This window comes from Salmo salar, chromosome ssa09 (genome assembly GCF_905237065.1).
Source record: "Salmo salar chromosome ssa09, Ssal_v3.1, whole genome shotgun sequence".
Lineage (NCBI taxonomy): Eukaryota > Metazoa > Chordata > Actinopteri > Salmoniformes > Salmonidae > Salmo > Salmo salar.
Window position 1 is genome coordinate 130,060,053 of NC_059450.1, and position 24,869 is coordinate 130,084,921.

General features: G+C 42.8%; 1 protein-coding gene across 1 annotated transcript in view; it reads right to left on the reverse strand.

Moving 5' to 3' along the window:
- The window catches only part of LOC106612808 (nectin-3-like protein), a 76,685-nt gene that overhangs the window by 15,027 nt on the left and 36,789 nt on the right, over positions 1-24,869 (reverse strand). Inside the window, exons 2-3 of the mRNA XM_014214320.2 lie at positions 9,388-9,735; positions 663-847 (exon numbers count right to left, since the gene is read on the reverse strand). Coding sequence (XP_014069795.1) covers positions 663-847; positions 9,388-9,735 — 533 coding nt within the window. The remainder of the gene's footprint in view (positions 1-662; positions 848-9,387; positions 9,736-24,869) is intronic.

Here is a 24,869-nt window from a genome sequence, read left to right on the forward strand (position 1 = left end):
ACAACAGTATCTCGGACCTGCCTGGTGTGTTCCTTGTTCTTCATGATGCTCTCTGCGCTTTAAACGGACCTCTGAGACTATCACAGAGCAGGTGCATTTATACGGAGACTTGATTACACACAGGTGGATTCTATTTATCATCATTAGTCATTTAGGTCAACATTGGATCATTCAGAGATCCTCACTGAACTTCTGGAGAGAGTTTGCTGCACTGAAAGTAAAGGGGCTGAATAATTTTGCACGCCCAATTTTTCAGTTTTTTATTTGTTAAAAAAGTTTGAAATATCCAATAAATTTCGTTCCACTTCATGATTGTGTCCCACTTGTTGTTGATTCTTCACAAAAAATTACAGTTTTATATCTTTATGTTTGAAGCCTGAAATCTGGCAAAAGGTCAAAAAGTTCAAGGGGGCTGAATACTTTCGCAAGGCACTGTATATCCATCCCATGAGGAGGGTGATTGTGTGTGAGACCATGGCTGTGTCCTAAATGGAACCCTATTCCCTATATATTTGGCTTTTGCCTAGAGCCCAAGGGCAAAACTGACCAAAACTGGTCTTTGTCAAAAGTAGTGCACTATATAGGAAATAGGCTGACATTTGGAACACAATATGACAGTACTGTGGTGTATTGTCAAAGCAGGAGCTCTGTTCTGTTTGTACCTGGGTGGTATAGGTGCCGTTGGGCTCGTCCTGTATCTGGACCTCAGAGCGGCCAAACAGCTCAGTCTCCCAGGACACCTCGGCTGCAGGCCGGCTGCGCTCCGCTATGCAGGTGGCCGCCACCGACTCATTACCACCATCCACCAGGGCCGTTGAGCCGGCAGAGACGTAGACCTTGGGCTCCACTAAGGGAAAGAGAGAGATGAGAACAGTAGAATGTTCCCAATGTTGCAATTCCTTTCGCAGCATTGACAATATACATACAGACAACAACAAAAAATTGAGCGAGAGGGAGAGACAGAAGGAGAGAAAGAAAACAAGCGAGAGAGAGAAAAGGGCATGCAGAGAGATGACAAAACAGAATGGAGAATAGATTACAAAATGAGTATTGATATTTTGTATATAAAGATTAATAAATAATGTGCAACATAAAACAGGGACGGAGATGTGGACAGACAGGAGGAAGTGGCCACGATAGACACACGCTGCTGCCAGACTCAGATTGATTTCCTGCATTTCACAGATATCTATTAAAAATTGATGAGCCAAGCAATCTGATACTATAGCAGCACTTTGGAGGGAACTCAACTCTTTTTATTGTTATTGTGCTGGAGATGTTTGCGAGAGATGTTTGTGAAAGCAATATTATTGTGCAGCATCGACCAAGACATCTCTATTAGAGTGACTTTTGGAGCATCTCCATCAAGCTGTTTGAACTCCATTCCCTTCCTCCTAAACCAAAACAATGGATTTTGTGTTGTAAATGCTGTACTTTCAAACTGCTCCTACTACTCATGGCTTGCTAATATGGTTCATAATGACCTGGAAAGCAGTTTAACACAGACCAATGTCAGACATAATACTCAGTGCTGTTGTGTGTCTCTGTTTCATTGTGTGGTGTCCTGTCCTGAGCAGGGGAGGTGGGTTGCTGTTAATGCATGCTGCTATTCAGTGCTTTAGATCCACGTGAAAGGAAAGTGACCTCTGTGACATAGCACTCGACCTGTTCCACAAAGCACTACTTGAACTTTTCTAGTGCACCGACAGACATACTAAATATTAGACACCTCTCAACGCTGACAGCCAGTAGGGTTTTCACTAGGAGTTAATATTTCCTACTAAGTTCCAATACCGGGAAAAATTCATATTTATCCCGAGAGTCCCGGGAAATACCGCAAAAATCGGAAGTGCCCATTTAAAGTGTTTCAAACCAAGATATGGTCACTATGACAAAGTTCTCTCCAAATAAGAGCAAATTAAACGGATGATATTTAGTTATGATAGAGCAACTATCTTTGATCGCCAATGACGTTGTGAATTGCAAAACAGGCCGTTCATAAATTCTGAGCGTTATCATGTTCCTCAATAGCCTATGCTCTAGGACAGGAGAAGACTGAATTTTTCTCATGCCTCTCTGAATTGTTAACAGACTTCATGTCTGTGACAGAGATACCCATGTAGTGAATTGTGTATAGGCCTATCAAATTTGTGACTGTCTGAAGAGTCACAATGCCTGCTCAAAGAGACATGTTCTTGGATAGTCTATACTGTAGGCGTTTCCTGTATTTTTGTTCCGTGTGCAGTCCGGCAGTGTCAATTATGTGTGCACTTTGAATTTATGGCGACTTTGTGTGAAGTAAATACGCTAGGACAAAAGGCTTCCATGCAACAATCTGTTTGGATAATGTGCAATTAAATGTTTTGCTAAATTGATGCTACGCATGTTGTGTATTTGTGGAACTGCAATAGTGCAATTCCACAGGTTCAGGAGAAGGAAGGTGAGGGAGAGAGGCTGGAAAGCACTACTCTACTTCACAAATTGGCTCTAGTGGTTAAATCTATGATTCAGGGAGCAGCCAGGCTGCCTTTCTTTTCCATCATTACTCATCTGAATCTATTGCCTGGCTACCCAGACACCTTGCTTCAGCCAAACGCTATGCCACACCCTTTGACGTTAGTTTCTTCTCTGCAATGAGTCTGGATCTGAGACCTGCCCAACCCTTCACTGAATGTGAACACATTTGGGGGAGTTTGATTGGTCCAGAAACCAATGGGTTGGGCCAGAGCCAAAACACACGTGGGTAAAGCGGTGGTTTTAAAAATTGACATTGGCTTTGATACTCAGATTGGTTAGAGGCGACTTTGTTTTGTACAAAGCCCCTCGTGCCACTCATCACCACAAATAACTTCAATGACGGCAGTCTCAGACTAAAGTATGCAGCGAACGACAGAGCAGCAGAATAATTTAGAGTGCGTTGTCAGGCTACTGAACCTCCCCCACCCTGCTCTCTCTTTGCCATGTCCATTTCTCCTTCCCCTCGCTCTGCAGAGGGCAGGGCACTAACAGCTGCTGGACTTCCTGTTACAGTGACAGCATGGCACACACACACAGATCCTCCAGACAAGGCCATCACCCTCAGACATCTGCCATACCCCTCCTCACAGTGTAACCACACCCCAGAGACTCCCTCTTCTAAAAATATACGACTGAGCGTGCACAGAAGCTCTGTTCTGTTAGGGGGGCATCCTGACACCCCATAGCCCACACCCCTATCCCCTTGCAGATAATGACTTTCCGTCAGACAGGCAGAGTAGGCAGTGGGAGCCGTGTCGGCCCCGTCCCATTGCCCGGCTCCTATAGGCTCTGGGCTGGGCGGTATACCATATTTTAAGATATACCAGTATTGATGCAAGGACTGGTTTGGATTTTTACTTTACCTTCTGTAAAAGGTATTTGAATGTTTGGTTTGTTAAATGTGATACGCCGTGTGTAACATCCATTTTCATAGTTTACTTCGCTACTTGAATCATCTCTCTCCATGCCGCTTTCCACACAAACCAAGCTTCGCCCCATCCCTCAAGGAGTGCATTTATTGTTCCTCAAATGCGAGACAGACACTTGCGTTCAGTCTACATATTCAATACAGCATATGCAACAATGTTGATGAAAACAATGCTGTTTTCACTATGCTTCTTTATATAAATCCACTAGCGTTCTATAATTACACTTTTAGATTGTGTTTCTTACATCTACAAATAGCGAGTTTGTCTTTTTTTTAGCAAGTTGAGCCTAAATCTTGTTAGCCTCTAATGCTAATCGCTAGTTAGCTAGCTAGCTAATAAATGTACTGAGTCAGAACAAATGTAATTAGCTATACATACATACAGCCTGATAATACTAGTGATGGTGTAGACCTAAATCAGCATGTTGTTTGTGTAACATTATCTAAATCAAAGAGGAATACGCAAAGTATGAATATGTTAGCTACATCAAATAGCTGTTACCAATTATTTTTGCATTAGATGGAGTTTACCACCTGCTTTGGGCTGCATGAAGTAGCTAAGAGAAAACATGCAATGTAGCCAAAGATTATAGGGTCCCCTAGGAAACGCTTATAAACACTTTGGATCCTACCCTGTCACAATAACTCCTCCCTGGCATTTTTATACATTGTCATGTCAAACAACACTGTATTCAAAGTGCCCACTATTATATTCTAACTATATAATTAGAATAATCGTTGTAATTCAATAATTACAACAGTTCACCCAAGGGTTTTGCTCTAAATCACAAGTCAAATAGCAATTGCAACATTTGGTTAAAAATAAGGCCTAGAGTGTTTGCCCATATCGTGCAGCCCTACGTCGCAGTATGGAAATGATCTCAAATGAGTGCAGGAAATGCAGAAAATGTATGAAAATGCAAAAATACAATTTGGGGTTGAATTGAACAGTATAAAACAATCAGAATGGAAAAAGACCCATTGCAATCACTTACAATGTATGTGTTGCCACTAGGGCTGTTACGGTGACCGTACTACCGCCACACCGGTGGTCACGAGTCATGATGGCAGTCAAATTCCATGTGATCATTTAGTCATTTAGTAATCATTTAGCAAGCGTCCCACCTAGCCCATAGAGGTTAAAACATTACAAAGGAGTTGTTTAATCTAACTGCTTAACCATTTAACTGTACATAGGAATTGTATTTGTTTTTTACTCATTTTTTTCTCATCTTTACAGGAAAATGCCACGGGCACTATCTGATGTGTGGAGACATTTCACTGCAGCTAATGTAGAAGGAAAAGCTGTGTACATTTACAAATACTGTGCCAAATCATATCATATCATATCAAATCATACCCATTGGCTGTGCTGCTCATGCATTAAATCTGCTCAAGGACATCATGGCACTGAAAACAATAGATGCACTCTACAAGAGCCAAGGAAATTGTTATGTGAAGGGTCATCAAGTTATAGCAGCAATCTACCTCACCAAGCAAAGTGAGAAGAATAAGAGCACCACATTGAAGCTGCCCAGCAACACCCATTGGGTTGGTGTTGTCATCATGTTTGACAGTCTCCTGGAGGGGAAGGAGTCTCTCCAAGAAATGGCCATATCACAGTCTGCCGATATGGACAGCCCCATCAAGGGGATCCTCCTGGATGATGTATTTTGGTAGAGAGTGGTAAGCAGCCTGAAAATCCTGAAACCTATAGCAGTAGTCATTGCACGGATTGAGGGAGACAATGCCATCCTGTCTGATGTTCAGACTCTGCTTGCAGATGTGAGAGAAGAAATCCATACTGCCCTGCCCACTTCACTGTTGCTCCAAGCAGAGGAAACTGCAGTTCTGAAATACATCAAAAAGCATGAAGACTTCTGCCTGAAGCCCATACACACCACAGCATACATGTTGGACCCCAAGTATGCTGGCAAGAGCATCCTGTCTGATGCAGAGATCAACAAGGCCTATGGTGTCATCACTACCGTGTCTCGCCACCTTGGCCTGGATGAGGGCAAGATTCTTAGCAGTTCTGGCGAAGTACACTTCCAAGCAAGGGCTTTGGGATGGAGATGCAATATGGCAGTTGTGCCAACATATCTCATCAGCCACCAGGTGGAAGGGACTTTGTGGACCTGAGGCTCTTTCCCCTGTTGCCTCCATCATCCTCCAAATCCCACCAACATCAGCCGCCTCAGAGCGCAACTGGTCCTTGTTTGGGAATACACACACCAAAGCACGCAACAGGCTGACCAATACAAGGGTTGAAAAATTTGTGGCCATCCGGGCAAATTTGAGTTTTTTTTAGCCTGACAACAAGCCATGAGGCCTCAGAGTCTGATGTTCAAGAGGTGGACATTGAGGAGGTCCAGGAAGAAGACATGGAAGTCTGAGAGGAAGACAATCCAAGCTTTAGTTTCTAGACTATCATTTTACAGATGTATGTTGAAAACGTTTTTGGGAGATGCGATGGGGATCATTCAATATTCCCTTTTGTTGTTCAGTGAAATCATCCCATGTGAAGAATCAACCCATTTAATTAAAGTTCAGTTGGTAACTAAATAGTTTTTTAATCATTTGCAATTATGTCTACCTATGAGCAGGTAAAATGTTTCTGTCTCCATATGATACTGTATGGTAAATATATCCAATGCAAAAAACGTCTACATTTAAATGGTATAAATAATTAATTTGCATATATTTCCGTTAATTCCCATATATTCCCGCTAATTCCCATTAATTCCCATGGAAAGTTTCCACCTCTGAATATTCCCCAAAATGTGCAACCCTACTTAGAATGTATTAAAAATCAAAATATATATCCCAACATTTGTATCACAACTAAAGTCACATAAATAATTCTAAATTAAGCATATAGGAGTACCTGTTTCTTTGTTAACCGCTCAACACAGAATAGCTGCATGTGAGCACTCCTTCAAATAATTTGGAGAAAATATCCTTTCTATTTTATTAAGCTATGTTCAATTGTATTCTTCATACTATAAAATCATTTAAAATAATGCTATGGAATTCTAAGCAAATCTTGTCTGCTAAATGAACTAGTGTAGCCCACAGCCATATGGCATAGCCATATCAGGTATATGCTATTCTGTTCTTCTGAAATTGACTACATTTTCTTCATATCATGTTTCTTTAGACTTGTCTAAAATAAATAATGTATTTATTGTGATGGTGTAGTCTATATTACATGGATTTATTATACTTTTTAAAATGTAAATGTTCCAAAGGTCTACATCGGTGGCTTGTAGGCTATGAGTGGAAGACAGGAGATCCTAAATGTGTTTATGTTAATTAACGGGTCAATTACCATGAGACCAACAGTTATTTGCTTGACAATCACAGGCTGACAAAATTTCATGACCGCCACAGCCCTAGTTGCTACCCTACGGTCACGCACTACTCAAAGCAGATGTATAACTTATATTATTGAAAAAACATAAAAATACCAAATACCAAATTCCCGGCCTACCATCATTTTTTTTCTCTTCTAAATACGTGATATAATAGTTTGGCCATATCGCCCAGCCCTATGAGCGCAACTGACAAAGCGAGCCAACCAGGACTACAGTTGAACCTTATGGCCAGTGGTCAAACCATGCATTATCGCCACAGTTTTGACAGATCAATCAATCAGTACACTTTAAAATAATCACTGCATTTATGGGGCTCATTGGATGATCAAGTAAATCCTAGGGAATGGATATTTTGACTATCTAATGCAACAACTTCTAACAATAAAACAATACAATTTGACCCTGAACAAGTCTTGCAATGGCACTGCACTTCTGCAAGGTTATGTTCTCTTTAGCTTTTATGACTCAGCTGAAAAGAGAAGATGTTATTGCTCCACATCAAATGCATCTCGGTGGACCTGAGCTCTAGGACCATGCCTCAGGACTACCTGGCCTGATGACTCCTTGCTGTCCCCAGTCCACCTGGTCGTGCTGCTGCTCCAGTTTCAAATGTTCTGCCTGCGGCTATGGAACCCTGACCTGTTCACCGGACGTGCTACCTTGCTGTTTTCGACTCTCTCTTTCTACCGCACATGCTGTCTAACTCTGAATGATCAGCTATGAAATGTACTCCTGAGGTGCTGACCTGTTGCACCCTCTATAACCACTGTGATTATTATTATTTGACGTTGCTGGTCATCTGTGAACGTTTGAACATCTTGGCCGTGTAATGTTATAATCTCCACCCGGCACAGCCAGAAGAGGACTGGCCACACCTCAGAGCCTGGTTCCTCTCTAGGTTTCTTCCTAGGTTCCTGCCTTTCTAGGGAGTTTTTCCTAGCCAGTGTGCTTCTACATCTGCATTGCTTGCTGTTTGGGGTTTTAGGCTGGGTTTCTGTATAGCACTTTGTGACATCGGCTGATGTAAAATGGGCTTTATAAATACATTTGATTGATTGATGTCATGAACAGTGAGCTATGCAGAGAGATCTGGGCCGGAGTAGAAGAACGCTTATGGTTTGATGATATAATAATAACTCATAAAGTGAAAGTGGAGCTGGGCCAGACTGAGGAGTTTGCCGCAATGTCAGGCCTAGTAGGATCAGTTGGCATCTTCATTAATGCAGCTTTTTAAGTGTTGTCTTGTTAACGCTTAGAAATCTTAGCAGAAAATCAGTTTCTTAGAAAACTGCGGAAGGTTTCTCACTTCCTCGCCAGCAATAAAAATCCCAAACAAAAGGTAATTCTAATTTTCAGAGTTTCGGTGGTGGTGTATTATTCCTTTTCCATTATTTACAGGTGGGGGCTTGGGGCTGAAGTAGCAAAGCTCCTCCTACCATTAAAATGTAACCCTGTGCCTTTTGTGTGGTTAGGAGGAAGGGGGTGGGAGAGAAAGAGGGGGGGGGGGGGGGGGGTGTATTACCTGATAGTAGACTGCACTCCTCTTATTAGATTCATATCTGTCCCAGACTACTTATTCTTACAACCGTCAGAGTCCTAAAAAACGTTGTAAGAAAGGGAAGCATTTTTCTTTTACTGCTATGAGCTTTTAGTTTTTATAACAGTGATTATTCTCAGAAGCGGAGCGTACCCACTCACAGTGTTAAGAAATAAAACACCCCCAATAAACAACAACACAGTAAAGGATGGCCGTGGGAGCCTGGGCTCAGTCCCAAATTACACTATTGCCCATGGGCCCTGGTCAAAAGGATTGCACTAGAGAATAGGGTGCCATTTGGGACTCAGACAGAGTAAAGGTAGATGTGGGCTAATGGAAGGCTGTGGAGGCCCAGACACTGAGTCGAGTCAGGCAGCGTCCAGTCACAGCAGTACTTAATGTAGCCCTCATTAGTCATCTGAGTCTCAAAATGGCACCCTACTCCCTATATTGTGCACTACTTTCACCAGTCAAAAGCAGTGAACTAAATAGGGAATAGGGTGCTATTTGGGACTCATTAATACACATGAAGATACACATGAAGCCTGGCTGCTGCTTTCATCACTGTGCACAGTCCAATCAACCATTATATAGAGATGGAAACATGCTGACCGCATAACAATCTTTGAGTTCACTTTCCACTTTTCAGTTAATGTTTCCAGACGAGTTGGAACCTTTACGTGTGGATTTGTTTATATTAAGTCTGTAAATCTATGAGGCATTTGGCTCCTACAGTAATAGCTGTATGAATATTTATCAAGGACAAGTCTGAATTGACCTCCGATTATTCATGGGACAGTGAGAAGATTTTCTGAGAAAGGACATTCAGGTAAAATGGAGCTGGTGCTGTATTCTTCATGGTGGATGCAGAGTGTCTGTGTCCCAAATCCCAAATGGCACCCTATTCCCCATTTAGAGCACTCATTTTGACCAGGGCCCATTGGGGCTGCATCCAAAATGTCCCCCTATTTCCTCTATAGTGCACTACTTTTGACCAGGGCCGACGCAGTCTAAAGAGTTCCACGTACCTAGTATATTGACGGTGATGGATGCCTGCGTGTTTCCCAATGGGAAAGTCGCCACTTTACACGTGTAAGACCCAATGTCCTGAAAACCCACGCCTTCCAGGATGATGGTGGCATCGTGCACAGAGGGGTTCATGAAGGACAGGCGCCTGGCGTAGTCTGGGGAGATGGAGATGCCAAACTGGGGGTTGAAGACGGCCAGGGTGATGGTGCCTGAGGGCAGGCGACGCTCCCAGGAGCTCTGGGTGAGGCTGAGGTTGGTGCCCACCTCCACCCTGCAGCCCAGAGTAATGTTCTTACCCAGCACAGCACTCACCCTCTCTGGGACCAGCACCTCATTACTGCTCACACCTATAGACAGGGGGAAGGGGAGGGACACACTCAGCTAGATATAAACACAAACAGTTACAGGAGAGATCCATGTTGAGAACAGTCATAAAAAGAAAGACTAATCAGTCAAAAAGGAGAACAGCATAGTCTTACTTATTTTCAACTTTTATTATCATTTTTTTTATTCCTCTTTCATGCTTTTATTCAGAAACAACCACCCCTTCCAAACCATAGAAACCAAACCGCCTTGATGAGATCATCCTACATTATGAAAAATACTATATCACGTCAATTCCCTCTCATGTTACTCTTCCTATGGGAATGGGCTGACCTGACTTCTTTCTGGAACAACTAATCGTGCTGTATGTTTGTGATATTAAGATGGTATTTCAACAGTGTATCAAGGGCTGGGATTTAAGCTTTTTGAGGGGGTTCATCAGGGAAAGGTGTCTGGGTCTGGAACCCCTCAGTGTGTGTTCACTCCTAACGAACAACACACATTCAGCCTCCCTGTTCACTGTCCCTGCTGCTAATTGTTAGAGCACCTTGCCATATAAAGTCAAAGCATTAACAAGAAAAAAAATTTTTATGGAAGGAGATTGAACATAACAAGCAATTTGACATTTTTACCCCTGTTTTTGAAAGTCCCTTTAATCTGTGTCTATGCACACCACATGTTTATTAGGAAGTTATTTTCAGCTTGCTGTAACATGTAAACGTGAGATTTCCATGGGGGCTGGCTGGTTTGGATGCTGTGATTGAGTAAAGGTGCAGAAAGCCAATGGAGAGAGGATGAGCACATGATTATGGCACAATGCTGTCAACAGTGGGAATCAGCCGCTTCAATTGACGGAAATGAGGCAATGACGCCCAACATGATTCAACAGTATTGTGTCCCTCTTTTGTTTTCCTTTGCTTGGAAAGTAGAAGTTTCATGATACAAGCCTACTAGGCTTATTTGATTTATAGTAGATAAGACACTAGTCTGTCTAGGGGGTGTACTTGTACATCAAGTTACAGAAACAGGAGATACCGGTAGGCGCCTGCTGCCCTACAGCAGGCCTACTTCTTACTAGATAGGACTAACGTCTCATGTTGAATGTTTGCAATAACAAGCTAGTCTAACCATTTAAGAAATTGAGCAACACATGCCTACTGTAACATTTAGAAACACCACAAGCAGCAAACTCTGAATGAATCACTGGCCTACAACTTAATGAGGGAATATGAATTTGAAATAAATGTTAAATTACAGGTTAGTCCTATATCTAGAATCATGGGCAAAATCTATTCCAACAAGGAAAAGACCCGAGTCAAATTTCTCTAAACATAATAACACCAATGAGTTATATTTAAACATTAAGTTTATATGAACTTTTACAACCCAGTCGTCTAGATTGAATTGTTTGGAGCACCCCTCGTTGTAAATCTTGCATTAGCCTTGATGTTTTTACATGAACTGAAAGCCATTCAAAACATTCAGTGTAAGGTCTAAGTTTTGTTAACGCAATTTAAAAAGTTATATTTGGGAGATCTAAATTTCCACCTACAAATGTGTGTGGAGTAACCTAATAAAAGTGGCTGGTACGTTGGGATCCTTGGCATGAATATGAGTGGTAAACCACAGCTATGCTATCCTGGCTAAGAGGGAATATAGGCTATCCCTCTCCCTCTCCCGCAATATCAGGGATCATGTACATGCAGACGCACACACACACGCCATCTTTCCACTATAAAAACTGAGGGTGAATGTGTGAGCAATCTGAGCATGTGTGTATGATTATTTGTTATTCTTATCTCTTACTTTTTGGGAGGTATGTTCTTAAAACTGCATTGTTGGTTAAGGGCTTGTAAGTAAGCATTTCCCTGTAAGGTCTACTGTTGTATTTGGCGCATGTGACAAATACAATTTTATTTGATTCAGGCATTTTGTTTAGAGGATATTTTCTTACCTTTACTTTATTTAACTAGGCAAGTCAGTTAAGAACAAATTCTTATTTACAATGACAGCCTACCCCGGCCAAACCATGATGACGCTGGGCCAATGGTACTCCTAATCACAGCCGGATGTGATGCAGCCTGGATTCGAATTAGGGACTGCAGTGATGCCTCTTGCACTCAGATGCAGTGCCTTTGCCCGCTGCGCCACCCGGGAGCAAATGTGAATATGTGAATCATATAGCAAGCCTAGCTGGTGGTGGGGGTGGTGGGGGGTTGTAAGAGCTTTCCATGGCCAAATAGTTGTGTGTGTGTGTGTTGCACCACATTGAGTTGTGGTGTGCTGTGTTTGTTTAGCGTCAGTTTGCCATGCTGTCACAGTATCCTCTGTGTGTATTGGTGTGGTTGAGTGCCAGGGTCAGTGTATGCTATGCAGCCAGTCTCCACGCCACTCAGAACACTGAGCCGGGACAACAGCTGCTCCTGCACTCTGACTATCCCTGGGACCAACACACCCGGACCACCATGTGCTTCTACTGGCCTACTTACCATAACAATGTCACACATACAAAAGGAGCGTGAGCACACAAACAAACACACACTAGCAGGAGCATTACATAACCATGAAAACACAAGCTACTGTAACATGGGAATACATCAGTCAAAACAGACAGGAGGACATGAAGGTAATAATTTATTTTATTTTTTATTTCACCTTTATTTAACCAGGTAGGCAAGTTGAGAACAAGTTCTCATTTACAATTGCGACCTGGCCAAGATAAAGCAAAGCAGTTCGACAACATACAAAAACACAGAGTTACACATGGAGTAAAACAACATACAATCAATGATACAGTAGACCAAAAAATAAAATAAAAATAAATAAATAAGACTATATACACAATGTGAGCAAATGATGTGAGATAAGGGAGGTAAAGGCAAAAAAGGCCATGGTGGCAAAGTAAATAAAGTATAGCATGTAAAACACTGGAATGGTAGATTTATAATTTGAAGAAAGTTCAAAGTTAAAATATAAATAATATGGTGCAAAGGAGCAAAATAATAAATAAAATAAATAAATACAGTAGGGGAAGAGGTAGTAGTTTGGGCTAAATTATAGATGGGCTATGTACAGGTGCAGTGATCTGGGAGCTGCTCTGATAGCTGGTGCTTAAAGCTAGTGAGGGAGATAAGTGTTTCCAGTTTCAGAGATTTTTGTAGTTCGTTCCAGTCATTGGCAGCAGAGAACTGGAAGGAGAGACGACCAAAGGAGGAGTTGGCTTTAGGGGTGACCAGAGAGATATACCTGCTGGAGCGCGTGCTACAGGTGGGTGCTGCTATGGTGACCAGTGAGCGGAGATAGTGAGCGGAGATAAGGGGGGACTTTACCTAGCAGGGTCTTGTAGATGACCTGGAGCCAATGTGTTTGGTGACGATTATGAAGCGAAGGCCAGCCAACGAGAGCGTACAGGTCGCAGTGGTGGGTAGTATATGGGGCTTTGGTGACAAAACGGATGGCACTGTGATAGACTGCATCCAGTTTATTGAGTAGGGTATTGGAGGCTATTTTGTAAATGACATCGCCGAAGTCGAGGATTGGTAGGATGGTCAGTTTTACGAGGGTAAGTTTGGCAGCATGAGTGAAGGATGCTTTGTTGCGAAATAGGAAGCCAATTCTAGATTTAACTTTGGATTGGAGATGATTGATGTGAGTCTGGAAGGAGAGTTTACAGTCTAACCAGACACCTAGGTATTTGTATCTTGTCCACAAATTCTAAGTCAGAACCGTCCAGAGAAGTGATGCTGGACAGGCGGGCAGGTGCAGGCAGCGATCGGTTGAAGAGCATGCATTTAGTTTTACTTGTATTTAGGAGCAGTTGGAGACCACGGAAGGAGAGTTGTATGGCATTGAAGCTCATCTGGAGGGTTGTTAACACAGTGTCCAAAGAATAGCCAGAAGTATACAGAATGGTGTCGTCTGCGTAGAGGTGGATCAGAGATTCACCAGCAGCAAGAGTGACATCATTGATGTATACAGAGAAAAGAGTTGGCCCAAGAATTGAACCCTGTAGTACCCCCATAGAGACTGCCAGAGGTCCGGACAGCAGGCCCTTCGATTTGACACACTGAACTCTATCAGAGAAGTAGTTGGTGAACCAGGCGACGCAATCGTTTGAGAAACCAAGGCTACTGAGTCTGCCGATGAGGATGTGGTGATTAACAGAGTCAAAAGCTTTGGCCAGGTCAATGAATACGGCAGCACAGTATTGTTTCTTATCGATGGCGGTTACGATGTCGTTTAGGACCTTGAGCGTGGCTGAGGTGCACCCATGACCAGCTCTGAAACCAGATTGCATAGCGGAGAGGGTGCGGTGGGATTCGAAATGGTCGGTAATCTGTTTGTTGACTTGGCTTTCGAAGACCTTAGAAAGGCAGGGTAGGATGGATATAGGTCTGTAGCAATTTGGGTCAAGAGTGTAACCTCCTTTGAAGAGGGGGATGACAGCAGCTGCTTTCCAATCTATGGGAATCTCAGACGACACGAAAGAGAGGTTGAACAGGCTAGTAATAGGGGTTGCAATAATTTTGGCAGATAATTTTAGAAAGAAAGGGTCCAGATTGTCAAGCCCAGCTGATTTGTAGGGGTCCAGATTTTGCAGCTCTTTCAGAACATCAGCTGAATGGATTTGGGAGAAGGAGAAATGGGGGAGGCTTGGGCGAGTAGCTGTGGGGGGTGCAGTGCTGTTGAATGCAGTAGGGGTAGTTAGGTGGAAAGCATGGCCAGCCGTAGAAAAATGCTTATTGAAATTCTCAATTATAGTGGGCTTATCGGTGGTGACAGAGTTTCCTATCCTCAGTGCAGTGGGAAGTTGGGAGGAGGTGTTCTTATTCTCCATGGACTTTACAGTATCCCAGAACTTTTTAGAGTTTGAGTTGCAGGAAGCACATTTCTGTTTGAAAAAGCTAGCCTTGGCATTTCTAACTGCCTGTGTGTATTGGTTTCTAACTTCTCTGAAAAGTTGCATATCGCGGGGGCAGTTCGATGCTAATGCAGAACGCCACAGGGAATTTTTGTGTTGGTTAAGGGCAGTCAGGTCTGGGGAGAACCAAGGGCTATATCTGTTCCTGGTTCTAAATTTCTTGAAAGGGGCATGCTTATTTAAGATGGTGAGGAAGGCATTTTTTTTTAAATAACCAGGCATCCTCTACTGACGGGATGAGGTCAATATCCTTCCAGGATACCAGGGCCAGGTCGATTAGAAAGGCTTGCTCGTTGAAACGTTTCAGGGAGCGTTTGACAGTGATGAGTGGAGGTCGTTTGACCGCTGAACCATTACAGGTGCAGGCAATGAGGCAGTGATCGCTGAGATCTTGGTTGAAAATAGCAGAGGTGTATTTAGAGGGCACGTTGGTTAGGATGATATCTATGAGGGTGCCAGTGTTTGCGGCTTTGGGGTTGTACCTGGTGGGTTCATTAATAATTTGTGTGAGATTGAGGGCATCAAGCTTGGATTGTAGGATGGCTGGGTTGTTAAGCATGTCCCAGTTTAGGTCACCTAGTAGCACGAGCTCTGAAGATAGATGGGGGGCAATCAGTTCACATATGGTGTCCAGAGCACAGCTAGGGGCCGAGGGGGGTCTATAGCAGGCGCCGAGAGACTTGTTTTTGGAGAGGTGGATTTTTAAAAGTAGAAGTTCAAATTGTTTGGGTACAGACCTGGATAGCAGGACAGAGCTCTGCAGGCTATCTCTGCAGTAGATTGCAACACCGCCCCCTTTGGTCGTTCTATCTTGTCTGAAAACGTTGTAATTAGGGATGAAGATTTCAGAGTTTTTGGTGGACTTCCTAAGCCAAGATTCAGACACAGCTAGGACATCCGGGTTGGCAGAGTGTGCTAAAGCAGTGAATAAAACAAACTTAGGAAGGAGGCTTCTAATGTTAACATGCATGAAACCAAGGCTATTACGGTTATAGAAGTCATCAAAAGAGAGCGCCTGGGGAGTAGGAGTGAAGCCAGGCACTGCAGGGCCTGGATTCACCTCTACATCCCCAGAGGAGCAGAGAAGAATGAGTATGAGGGTACGGCTAAAAGCTATAAGAACTGGTCGTCTGTGACGTCCAGAATAGAGAGAAAAAGGAGGAGGTTTCTGGGGGCGGTAAAATAGCTTCAAGGTATAATGTACAGACAAAGGTATGGTGGGATGTGAATACAGAGGAGGTAAACCTAGGCATTTAGTGATGATGAGAGAGATATTGTCTCTAGAAACATCATTGAAACCAGAAGATGTCATAGCATGTGTGGGTGGAGGAACTGAGAGGTTGGATAAGATATAATGAGCAGGGCTAGAGGCTCTACAGTGAAATAAGCCAATAAACACTAACCAGAACAGCAATGGACATTGCATATTGACATTGAGGAGAGGCATGCTTAGCCAAGTGATCAAAGGGTCCAGTGAGATTCAGACAGCTAGCCGGGCCATAGGTAGCAAGCTGGTGGAAGATGGAGGGAGGTCTGTTTTTAGCCACCTCGTGCGTTTCCGTCTGTGGGTTAGTGGGGTTCCGTGTGGAAGGGGGGACCAGTCCAAGTTGGCAAAATAGTTAGTTATAGTGGCCCAAGAAAAGTGTCCGATAGACCTATTCAGATCGCAGCCGATAAGACAGCTAACGATTAACGATTAGTGGGCCGCAGATGGGCAATCAGGTTACGTCGCGACGGAGGGGCTAGTTGGATAACTCCCTCGGGCAGATAATGTCGGTGGTAAAGTCGTGAAGTCCCGATGGGGCTCCGCATCGGCAGTAAAACGGGTCAGGATAGGTGATTGTAGCCCAGGAGACACTTCAGCTGGCTAGCTCAGGAAAAGCCCACGAGTGGCTGACGGAACTCCTCAGCTGGCTAGCTCCGGAATAATGTGTGTTAATTCCGGGACCGACGTTGCCAATAATCACTCTGGTAGCAGCTAGCTAGCTGCAAGATCCAGGTGCAAATGTCCAGAGCCTGCGGCAGAAATCGGGGAAAGGAGAGAGAATAGGTCCGGTGTGCTCTGGTCCGAGTCGCGCTGTACAAAAACTGGCGATAGCTTTTCAAGCTAATGGACAGCTGAGGACAGCTAACCGTGGCTAGCTGAACTCCAACGTCAGCCAGTGAAAAAGGCTAACCTCTGGCTAGCTTCTGTTGTGGATTTCGGATTTGAGGTAAATAATACTTAATTTTTTTAATTGGTGAGGCGGGTTGCAGGAGAGTGCTTTGAGGTTGAGTTTTAGAAGAAAAAATTTAAAAAGATAATGCAAAGAAAAATATGTAAATATATATATATATACACGGGACACGACAAGAGGAGGGTAAAGGACGTCTGAACTGCTACACCATCTTGGAATAAGAAGAAACTCATACAAACATACAGCTTTTTCTGTGCAGCAGTAGCAGGAGAGTGAGTACCCTGACATGCTTGGCATGTGTGACAGGCATGACACACGACACACGTCTCAGACTGACTGGGACTGGGCCACTATGCTCCGCTAGGCTAGCAGCATGCCCCACATACTGTACCTGCCACACAGTGCCACCATTCCTACATACATAGCTAGGCTACTACAACAAGCAACCAGCAAGACAGTCAGTGTGTCTGTCTGCATCTAGGACTGCCAATTCAATTCCCTATATAGTGCACTACTTTTGACCAGAGCCCTATGGGCCTTGGTGAAAAGTAGTGCACTATTATAGAAAAAAAGGTTACATTTGGGACGCCCCCGCAGTCCAAGCAAGCATCAAGGGAGTGTGTCTTTCGGTTTCAGCCTCTGGGTCCAGGCCTGTCAAAGCACACAGGGAAACTAGACTCCATCTATGTTTGTTTTACAGAACAGCATTTAGGAGGGAGGGGAGAGTTTAGTGCTGCACCCACCCCCCTCCTCCCACCCCCGCCACCACAGGAGAGGAGACAGATGGCTTCTGCCTGGGACACCAATACTACAGCCAGGAGAGTTTGGCCGGCTAGGCCGTCTCCCAAATGGCACCCTACCCTGTTTATAGTGCACTAATTTAGTTTTTGACAAGAGCCCTATGGGCCCTGGTAAAAAGTATTATAGAACAGCTCTAGGCCCGCAATCAAAACAAATAATCCAACAATGAAATAGAATCTGAAAAAAAAACTGGAGGTAAGTAAATGGGAACTGGGCGTTAAACAAAACAAGGTATGCTGTTCCACCAGGGAGGGAGAGAACCTTTAAAACACAGACACCCTGTGGACCAGACAGGAGTGGAGGCACTGTAGGCTGCAAGATGGACTGTGTCCAAAATGGCACCCTATGCCCTATGTAGTGCGCTACTTTTGACAAGGGCCCTAGGGGCACTATATAGGGAATAGGGTGCCATTGGGGAACGCATCCATTGTCTCTGTCCAATCCACTGCCTCTCTATAAACACATAATCTGTTTACTATTCTATTCTAGGAGAAGTAGGCTACTTTCATTTCAGATCTCACTAAAACAAAGCCATTGTCTTTATTACTAGTCCTAGTTTTTATGCCTTACTTACAGCTGATATTTTACTGCATTCTGCACTTCACTCATTTTGATTATCCTCTGTTCCTTAATGTAGGAAGAGAATAATCACTAGTGATGCACCAATATGATATTTTTGGCCGATATCGATATCTGATATTTTCCTTGCCAAAAAGAATGATACCAATATTTAACATTTTAGCGGCCTTTTAAGCATTCTAGTACAGTTAAATAGTTAACACACACACACACGCAGCGGTCTAAGGCACTGCAGTGGAACAGCGGTCTAAGGCACTGCAGTGGAACAAACTTAATTGACATGTCAATTAAGTTTGTTGACTAATCAGGACCTGAAGATGACTGCACGTCACATAATAATTTAACGCATTCATTCATTTTTACGTAGTTATTACACATTGATTACACTATCGCTCGTATTTCATATGTCACAACGACTCATCGATACGTATGCTATGATGCTGGTAAAGTTGTTTCGCGCACCTACAGTGCTGGTCTTTAAAAAAGCTAGCTAGCTAGCTCATGGATGCAAACAATGTTCTTCCCGAAAACATAGCAAAACGATAATCTGTTTCAGTAGCTAGGTGTCATCATCTAAAATAACCCTAATTTATAAGACAGTTCTTATTTGATTAATGGTGGGTCATTGATTTGCATCACTGCCAAAGACATACTTTTATTTTCAAGGCAAACCGCAAATTCCACTATTTTGCCAAATCCTTCTTGTGGCTAGCGTCACAACACATAACCCGGTCTGGTCAAGCATCACTAGCCAGATGAAGCTAGCTGGCTGCTTATAACGTTAGCTTTGGGCAACAGGGTTAAGTAGCTGGCTCGCTATTTATTTTCATAAACTGAAGTTCATTTTCAATAGGCGAACAACAAGTGACAACCTAGCTAATACTTACTCACGAGGATTCCTAAATCATTGCTAAGAATAATGAAAATGACTGCAGTTTCTACTGGTCATTGTTTTCAGGCTGGTTGTATTAGTGCTAGCTAGGTACCAAGCTAAAGCTAGCTACCCCAGAAGTTGTGGTCGAACAAATTATGCTTTATTACCAACGTGGTATTGAAAACACATCGTTTGTGGCCGGTGTTTACTAGTTTGCAGACTTTTTAGTACAGCTTTGACAGTGCTTCTGTATCTTTTTTAACACGCAAAGACCCAAACGGCGTTCCATGATATGTATGTTGTGAAGCTAATAGCAGTGGCGCTAATACTGTGTAACTCCGGTAGGGTAACATCTGAAAAATAGCGCACTTGGTAGTGTGTACCGGTGCTCAACCAGTCGACGAAAGCCAACATCACCCACGACAGAGAATGGTTGATTGTCAAGGGCAATGAATTCCATTATCTTGGCTTTAATGGATTTCGCCTTTGTCTCGCTGAAATGTTCTTACTCTTTCAAATGACTGCTCGACTTGTTGACTGCTCGATCCACACAGCAGATATTGTGGGCTAAGTTAGGAATGCTGTGTTACACGTGTAGCGCAAAATTTTACGTGGCGTCATTACATCATGTAACTACTAGCTTTGACATCGGTTTTGCACATCGACGTTAAACTAGACATCAGCCGATACCTATGTTGGCATTTTTTAGCTAATATAGGCCGATTCCGATATGTTCACTGATATATCGTGCATCCCTAATAATCACCTAGTATGTTGTGTCTATTGGTTTCAATGGAATGTTTTGGAGTTTACAGCCCTGAATAAGCACGACCAAGGAAAAAGACTAGGGGAAACACTGAAGCCTTCATGCATGGTAGTAGTCCTGGCATCAAATGAACAAGATGACTAAGGGAAAGAGGCCAAACAATCAATTGATGAATGTTATGACTACTAACATATGAGGACTCTCTCAGAGAATAGCCTAAGCCTACTAAAGACAGGCTATTACAAAGAGAAGAAACAGAACTAAAATTGATATTAGGTCCCTATATGGATGGAAAACCTGAGAACCCATCAGGCAGGGTAGGAATGAACTCATGAAAAGAATATGCTATGCTGGCCCTTTGAAGTACACTTTCTGTTTGTTTCTCTCCCTCCTGACACCACTAATTGTGACAAGCTGCTCTGAACGCTGTAATGGTAAATCAAAACCAGTTTGCTTGGCAACCAGCTTAAAACATTCCACACTGGCCACTTGACGAGCCAAAATCCCCCGCCCACACAGAGCTGACCCGGCCTCGGCCCTGATCTTCCCCAAAGAACCTACATGTTCCCTGGGTTGTTGTCCTCTCCTCTCCACAGTCTGGTCTGGAGGAAGCAAGAGAGACTCGGCACAGAGACAGAGACAGAGACCCAAAGCTGCAGTACAAACATGAGCAATGGGATAAACACACCATGTAGATGTGGGTAAACTCCATGAATCGATTAGCATGTCAAGTAACACTCACGCAGGACAGAACTAGATCTAAAGACCTCACAGTTGAGGTATGCAGACAAATTAAATCTGTGCAGGCGGGAGTGAGTTTAAAACAAAAACTATACGGAACTAATGTGTAATGTGAGGAGAAAGAAAGAAAGCAAGAGTGAAAGAGGAAGAGTGAGAGCGAGATGAAGGACAGAATTGGTGATTAGACAATACAACGGAAAGGCTATACAAAGGAAATAATGGAAGAGTTGGGTTAAGATTTGAGAAGAGGAGGCAACAGAGACGTGGCTTTGGCCAGGCAGTCAGGCAGTGAGTCAGAGTAGAGGAGAGGAGAACAAGGTCATGGCTGTGCATGGAGTCACAGGCAGGGAAGACAATAATAGTGAGAGCTTGGCCCAACACATCAGTGAGTCAGCATTAGAGGTGGGGTCAAATACAGTCATGCCAAATAAAACCGCTCAGACACAGATAGACACCCGCACGCGAACACACACTGGCTAGGCTAAATGGCAACATCAGAATTACAACTTGTGTTGTTAAATCATACAATACGGTTTGTATTTAGAACCCTTGTGATGATGAGTATAGCAGTACAGGAAGAAAATGTTGATGTTTACCAGTTTGACGTTAGAACATGCCTGCATACATTTTATGATGCGTTAACAGGTTAGACAGCTTCTAGCTGGTAGTACAAGCTCTACAAGAGTGTGGAGGGGTGAACATAAGTTGAGCCCTTAAAAGGAGAATCAGTGGCAGAGCACTACCTTCCAAGTCTAACCTGGTTGCCATCATGCAATCCGGACAAATGTAGGCCAGTTTTGCCTGTTCCAAAATCATGAAGACAAAGTGTAAACACCATAGAAATAGAATCACTCGAACATTCCACTCATTCCAATTCTTTGGAGAACACAACTAAAATGGGGAACAGTAAGATAAAGATAATTCATGTAATGTGTATTAAAGTAAAATAAGCCTCTTCCTTCATATAGAGTAGGCCTACCCCCATAGATATCCTATTAAATTACTAGAGGAGTTTGTAATAAACCCTCAAAGTTCCAGAATGGGGGAAAAATGGCAGCCATATTGATCATGGAGAAATTGGCATTTACAACTTGTCTAAGTCCTATCATCAACTTATTTCAGCCAGTGTATGGCTGTGGGTTGACTGCATTGTTTGAATGGAATGTTGGGATATTGGCAGTTCGAAAAAAATTGTGGAATCATTCCTCTAAAACTGGCTAACAAACATACAGTATAGGGCAGATACATATTTTACACAATATCTTATCACAGCACTGGCAAGTCATGGTTGACAAACTCCCTGACCAAAATGGCTAACCTTTATCCCATCATAAGGAGGTTCATGTCCATTCAAGTTTTTTAATTCCGAATTCTGTCTACCCCCACATTGTTTGCTTTGGGAGACATGTCCTCACATTACTGATGAATGACCCACTAGAGACTGACACATGGAGAAGGTCATCGATTTAAGAACAACAATTATCAGCCATTGAGCTGAGCTGCTCTACGGTCCTGATTGAATTCGTCCTCAAAAATCTGTATGCACACACACACACACACTTCACACTCCCTGAGAGTTGAGTGGAGAGAATCAGAGGGACAGCAGGGTAGGGGAGTACTCAAGTTGGGTGCTCCCTTCACTCACATTAACCTGTGAGGGTATGATGAAACGCAAGACAGTTTACAGAAGGCCCACTAGTAAAAACAAGAAAAAAGTAGTTTTTTCCAATAGGTTAGCTCAAATGACAGAGACCAATTCATTAATGAATTCAGACAAAGAATGTGAGAACTGAGAATGCTCTACTGGCAAATAAATAACTTCTACAACCAGACACCATCTGTCTGGCAGTGAGTTATTAACCAAGGCACAGAGCTCTCACGATTAATCACTAGCTCTGAGAAGCTTACATCCATTTCCTGTATACTCACTCAATTCTTAGAGTACATAATTGGCAGACCATTGTGTAACAGTTACCACTGTGCCAGCTTTTTCAAATACCATCCAATTCCCCCTTTATCTAGTTTCCGTCATTCTATAATTTTCCTATCATTTTTCATGTCCCCCAAACATACGCCCTACACTAGGCCTAGTGCTGAAACACCAGGTGGTCACAAACAGTCACGATTATTTATTGATGTGAAGGTAAATAATTTGTTTCCACAAACTTGGGAAAGGAAGGAAATGGAACAATACAGAACAACATCTGTTTAAACAAACAATTAACCTACTGTTGGAAAGGTAGAAGGATGCACATTCTAAGATGGTGACATTAGTGCACTGTTGTCAAGGGCATGAATGTGAAGCAAACTGTTCCCATTGATCATCTACACTTAGAATCTGCCTAAATGGCTGACATGCTCTTGGGAAAACCTTTAACTGATGTTTCCTGTTTCCACCTCCCTAAAATCTCCCCATGGAATGAGAGGCAGAAACGTGGGAGATAATCACTTATCTCTAAGGGTGGTTTACTGTCATTTGAGGTTTTTCAATAAATGTGATTATTTGTAGCTCCTTTTTCAGTTAACTTGTGCAATACGTTAGAGGAGATAAAGCAGATTGCATTCTGAATTTCACATTATGAAGCTTACCGTAGTTCTCCAGAACAGTTGAGCCAGTCACGTGTTTGTTGGTAAATAGCACAACGGGAAACGGCGGGAGCTGGTGAGTCTATAGCATTCTATATCTATCGGAGTGCCTCATGAGGTGATGAAGTTACACGTGTATGCAATTCACTACTAAATGTTTGCCATGAGATATTTAAGTGATTGCCATGAGATACAACGGGTTAACAACATATTCAAATAATTATATTTTCATTAAAAACTTTATTTTGATTCATTTATTCATAGTAATTCATCCTTCCACGAGATATAGTCCTGACACAAATCTATGGTTGCTACACAAGCCGGCTGGTCGCTCGTTCTATCGGTTCGGATGCCAGAGACACGACCCAGTCGTTAAGTATTTTTGTTCTGTATCTATGGACGCGACCCAGTCATTCGTTCTAAATGTTCTATTGCCATACTGGCTGGCAACGTTCTTATCCCTCGCTTGATAGCTAGCCAACTACGGCTAACTTACAGTCATGTCAAACAGTGCAGCCCGAATAACAGCAAAGTAGCTGCATTTGTTTAAGCTGTTTTCTAGTGACATTTATTTGGATACATTGATAAGAATGAGCTAATGATGCGCAATTTCACCTGGCATAGAAAATATGCGCTCTCGTCAGGACACTGCTGTTCAGAAGCTTTTGTTTCGTTTTATCTGTTTTCTATTGAATTTTGTTTGTATATGTCCATAAAAATTATGCTGATTAATGATGTTGACTGGCTGAGAAAAGCGGCCTGCCTGTCTTGTCTGTCTCGTCCCGACCCCTACTCGACCCCTACTCATTACTATGAGACAGCTGAAGATCGAATTTCAATATTGAAACAATGTTGCAAATGTCAGAGAGACAGACTGCAAGTTTTAGACAAATCTCAGCTATTGAAAACCAATTGCTAGTCTAAAAGAAATGGGAGATGATGTCTAGATGCTTTTTACAGTGGAGATCAAGATTATAAAATTGTCTGGCTGGGCTGATGAGACAGTGGATTGCACAGTAAAATGGAACAGAGTAAATAGGCATTTCAATGTTATAGCTTTAACTGGTGGTAACTGGTGGAATAGACACCAGCTGGAATGTGGTTTTAACCAATCAGTGTCCAGGATTAGACCCACCCATTGTATAACTTATAATGGCTTTCTGCCAGAAGTCAAAGAGCTCTGGATTGGTTGTCTGTACACCTGTCAAGCCCTGTAACACTACCACACCACACTTGGCCACTCCTGTCTCAAAATTATATCTGCTGAATAATGGACCATAAAAGATTAAAAAACAAACATCTGTAGCTAGCTAGGCCTTGTCAGTTTTTTTTCCCTCTGACTGAATTTTAGTGGACTCTAGTTTGAAAAACGAAAAGTACCAGACAAATGGCTCTCAATGGTGGGCTGGTATCCAGATTTTCATACTGTCATACCGTCCTTCTCTTATCCCGGGATTTACGGTATTACCAGATTTATGGTATTAGCACACAAGGGGCCAATAAAAATACAAGAAAAGCCCATAGGACCAGAATGTGAACAAAATTATAGCGTAATCACATAGACACTGTTAAATAAATGCTAACGAACGAACACTAACAAACTATTTGCAAAGACAGGCAAATCCAGCTCATAAAGTTATACAAGCATATCTAGTAGCTACCAAATGTCCTTTTTGGCGAGTGTGAACATTTACAAGCAAAGGTGAATGAGA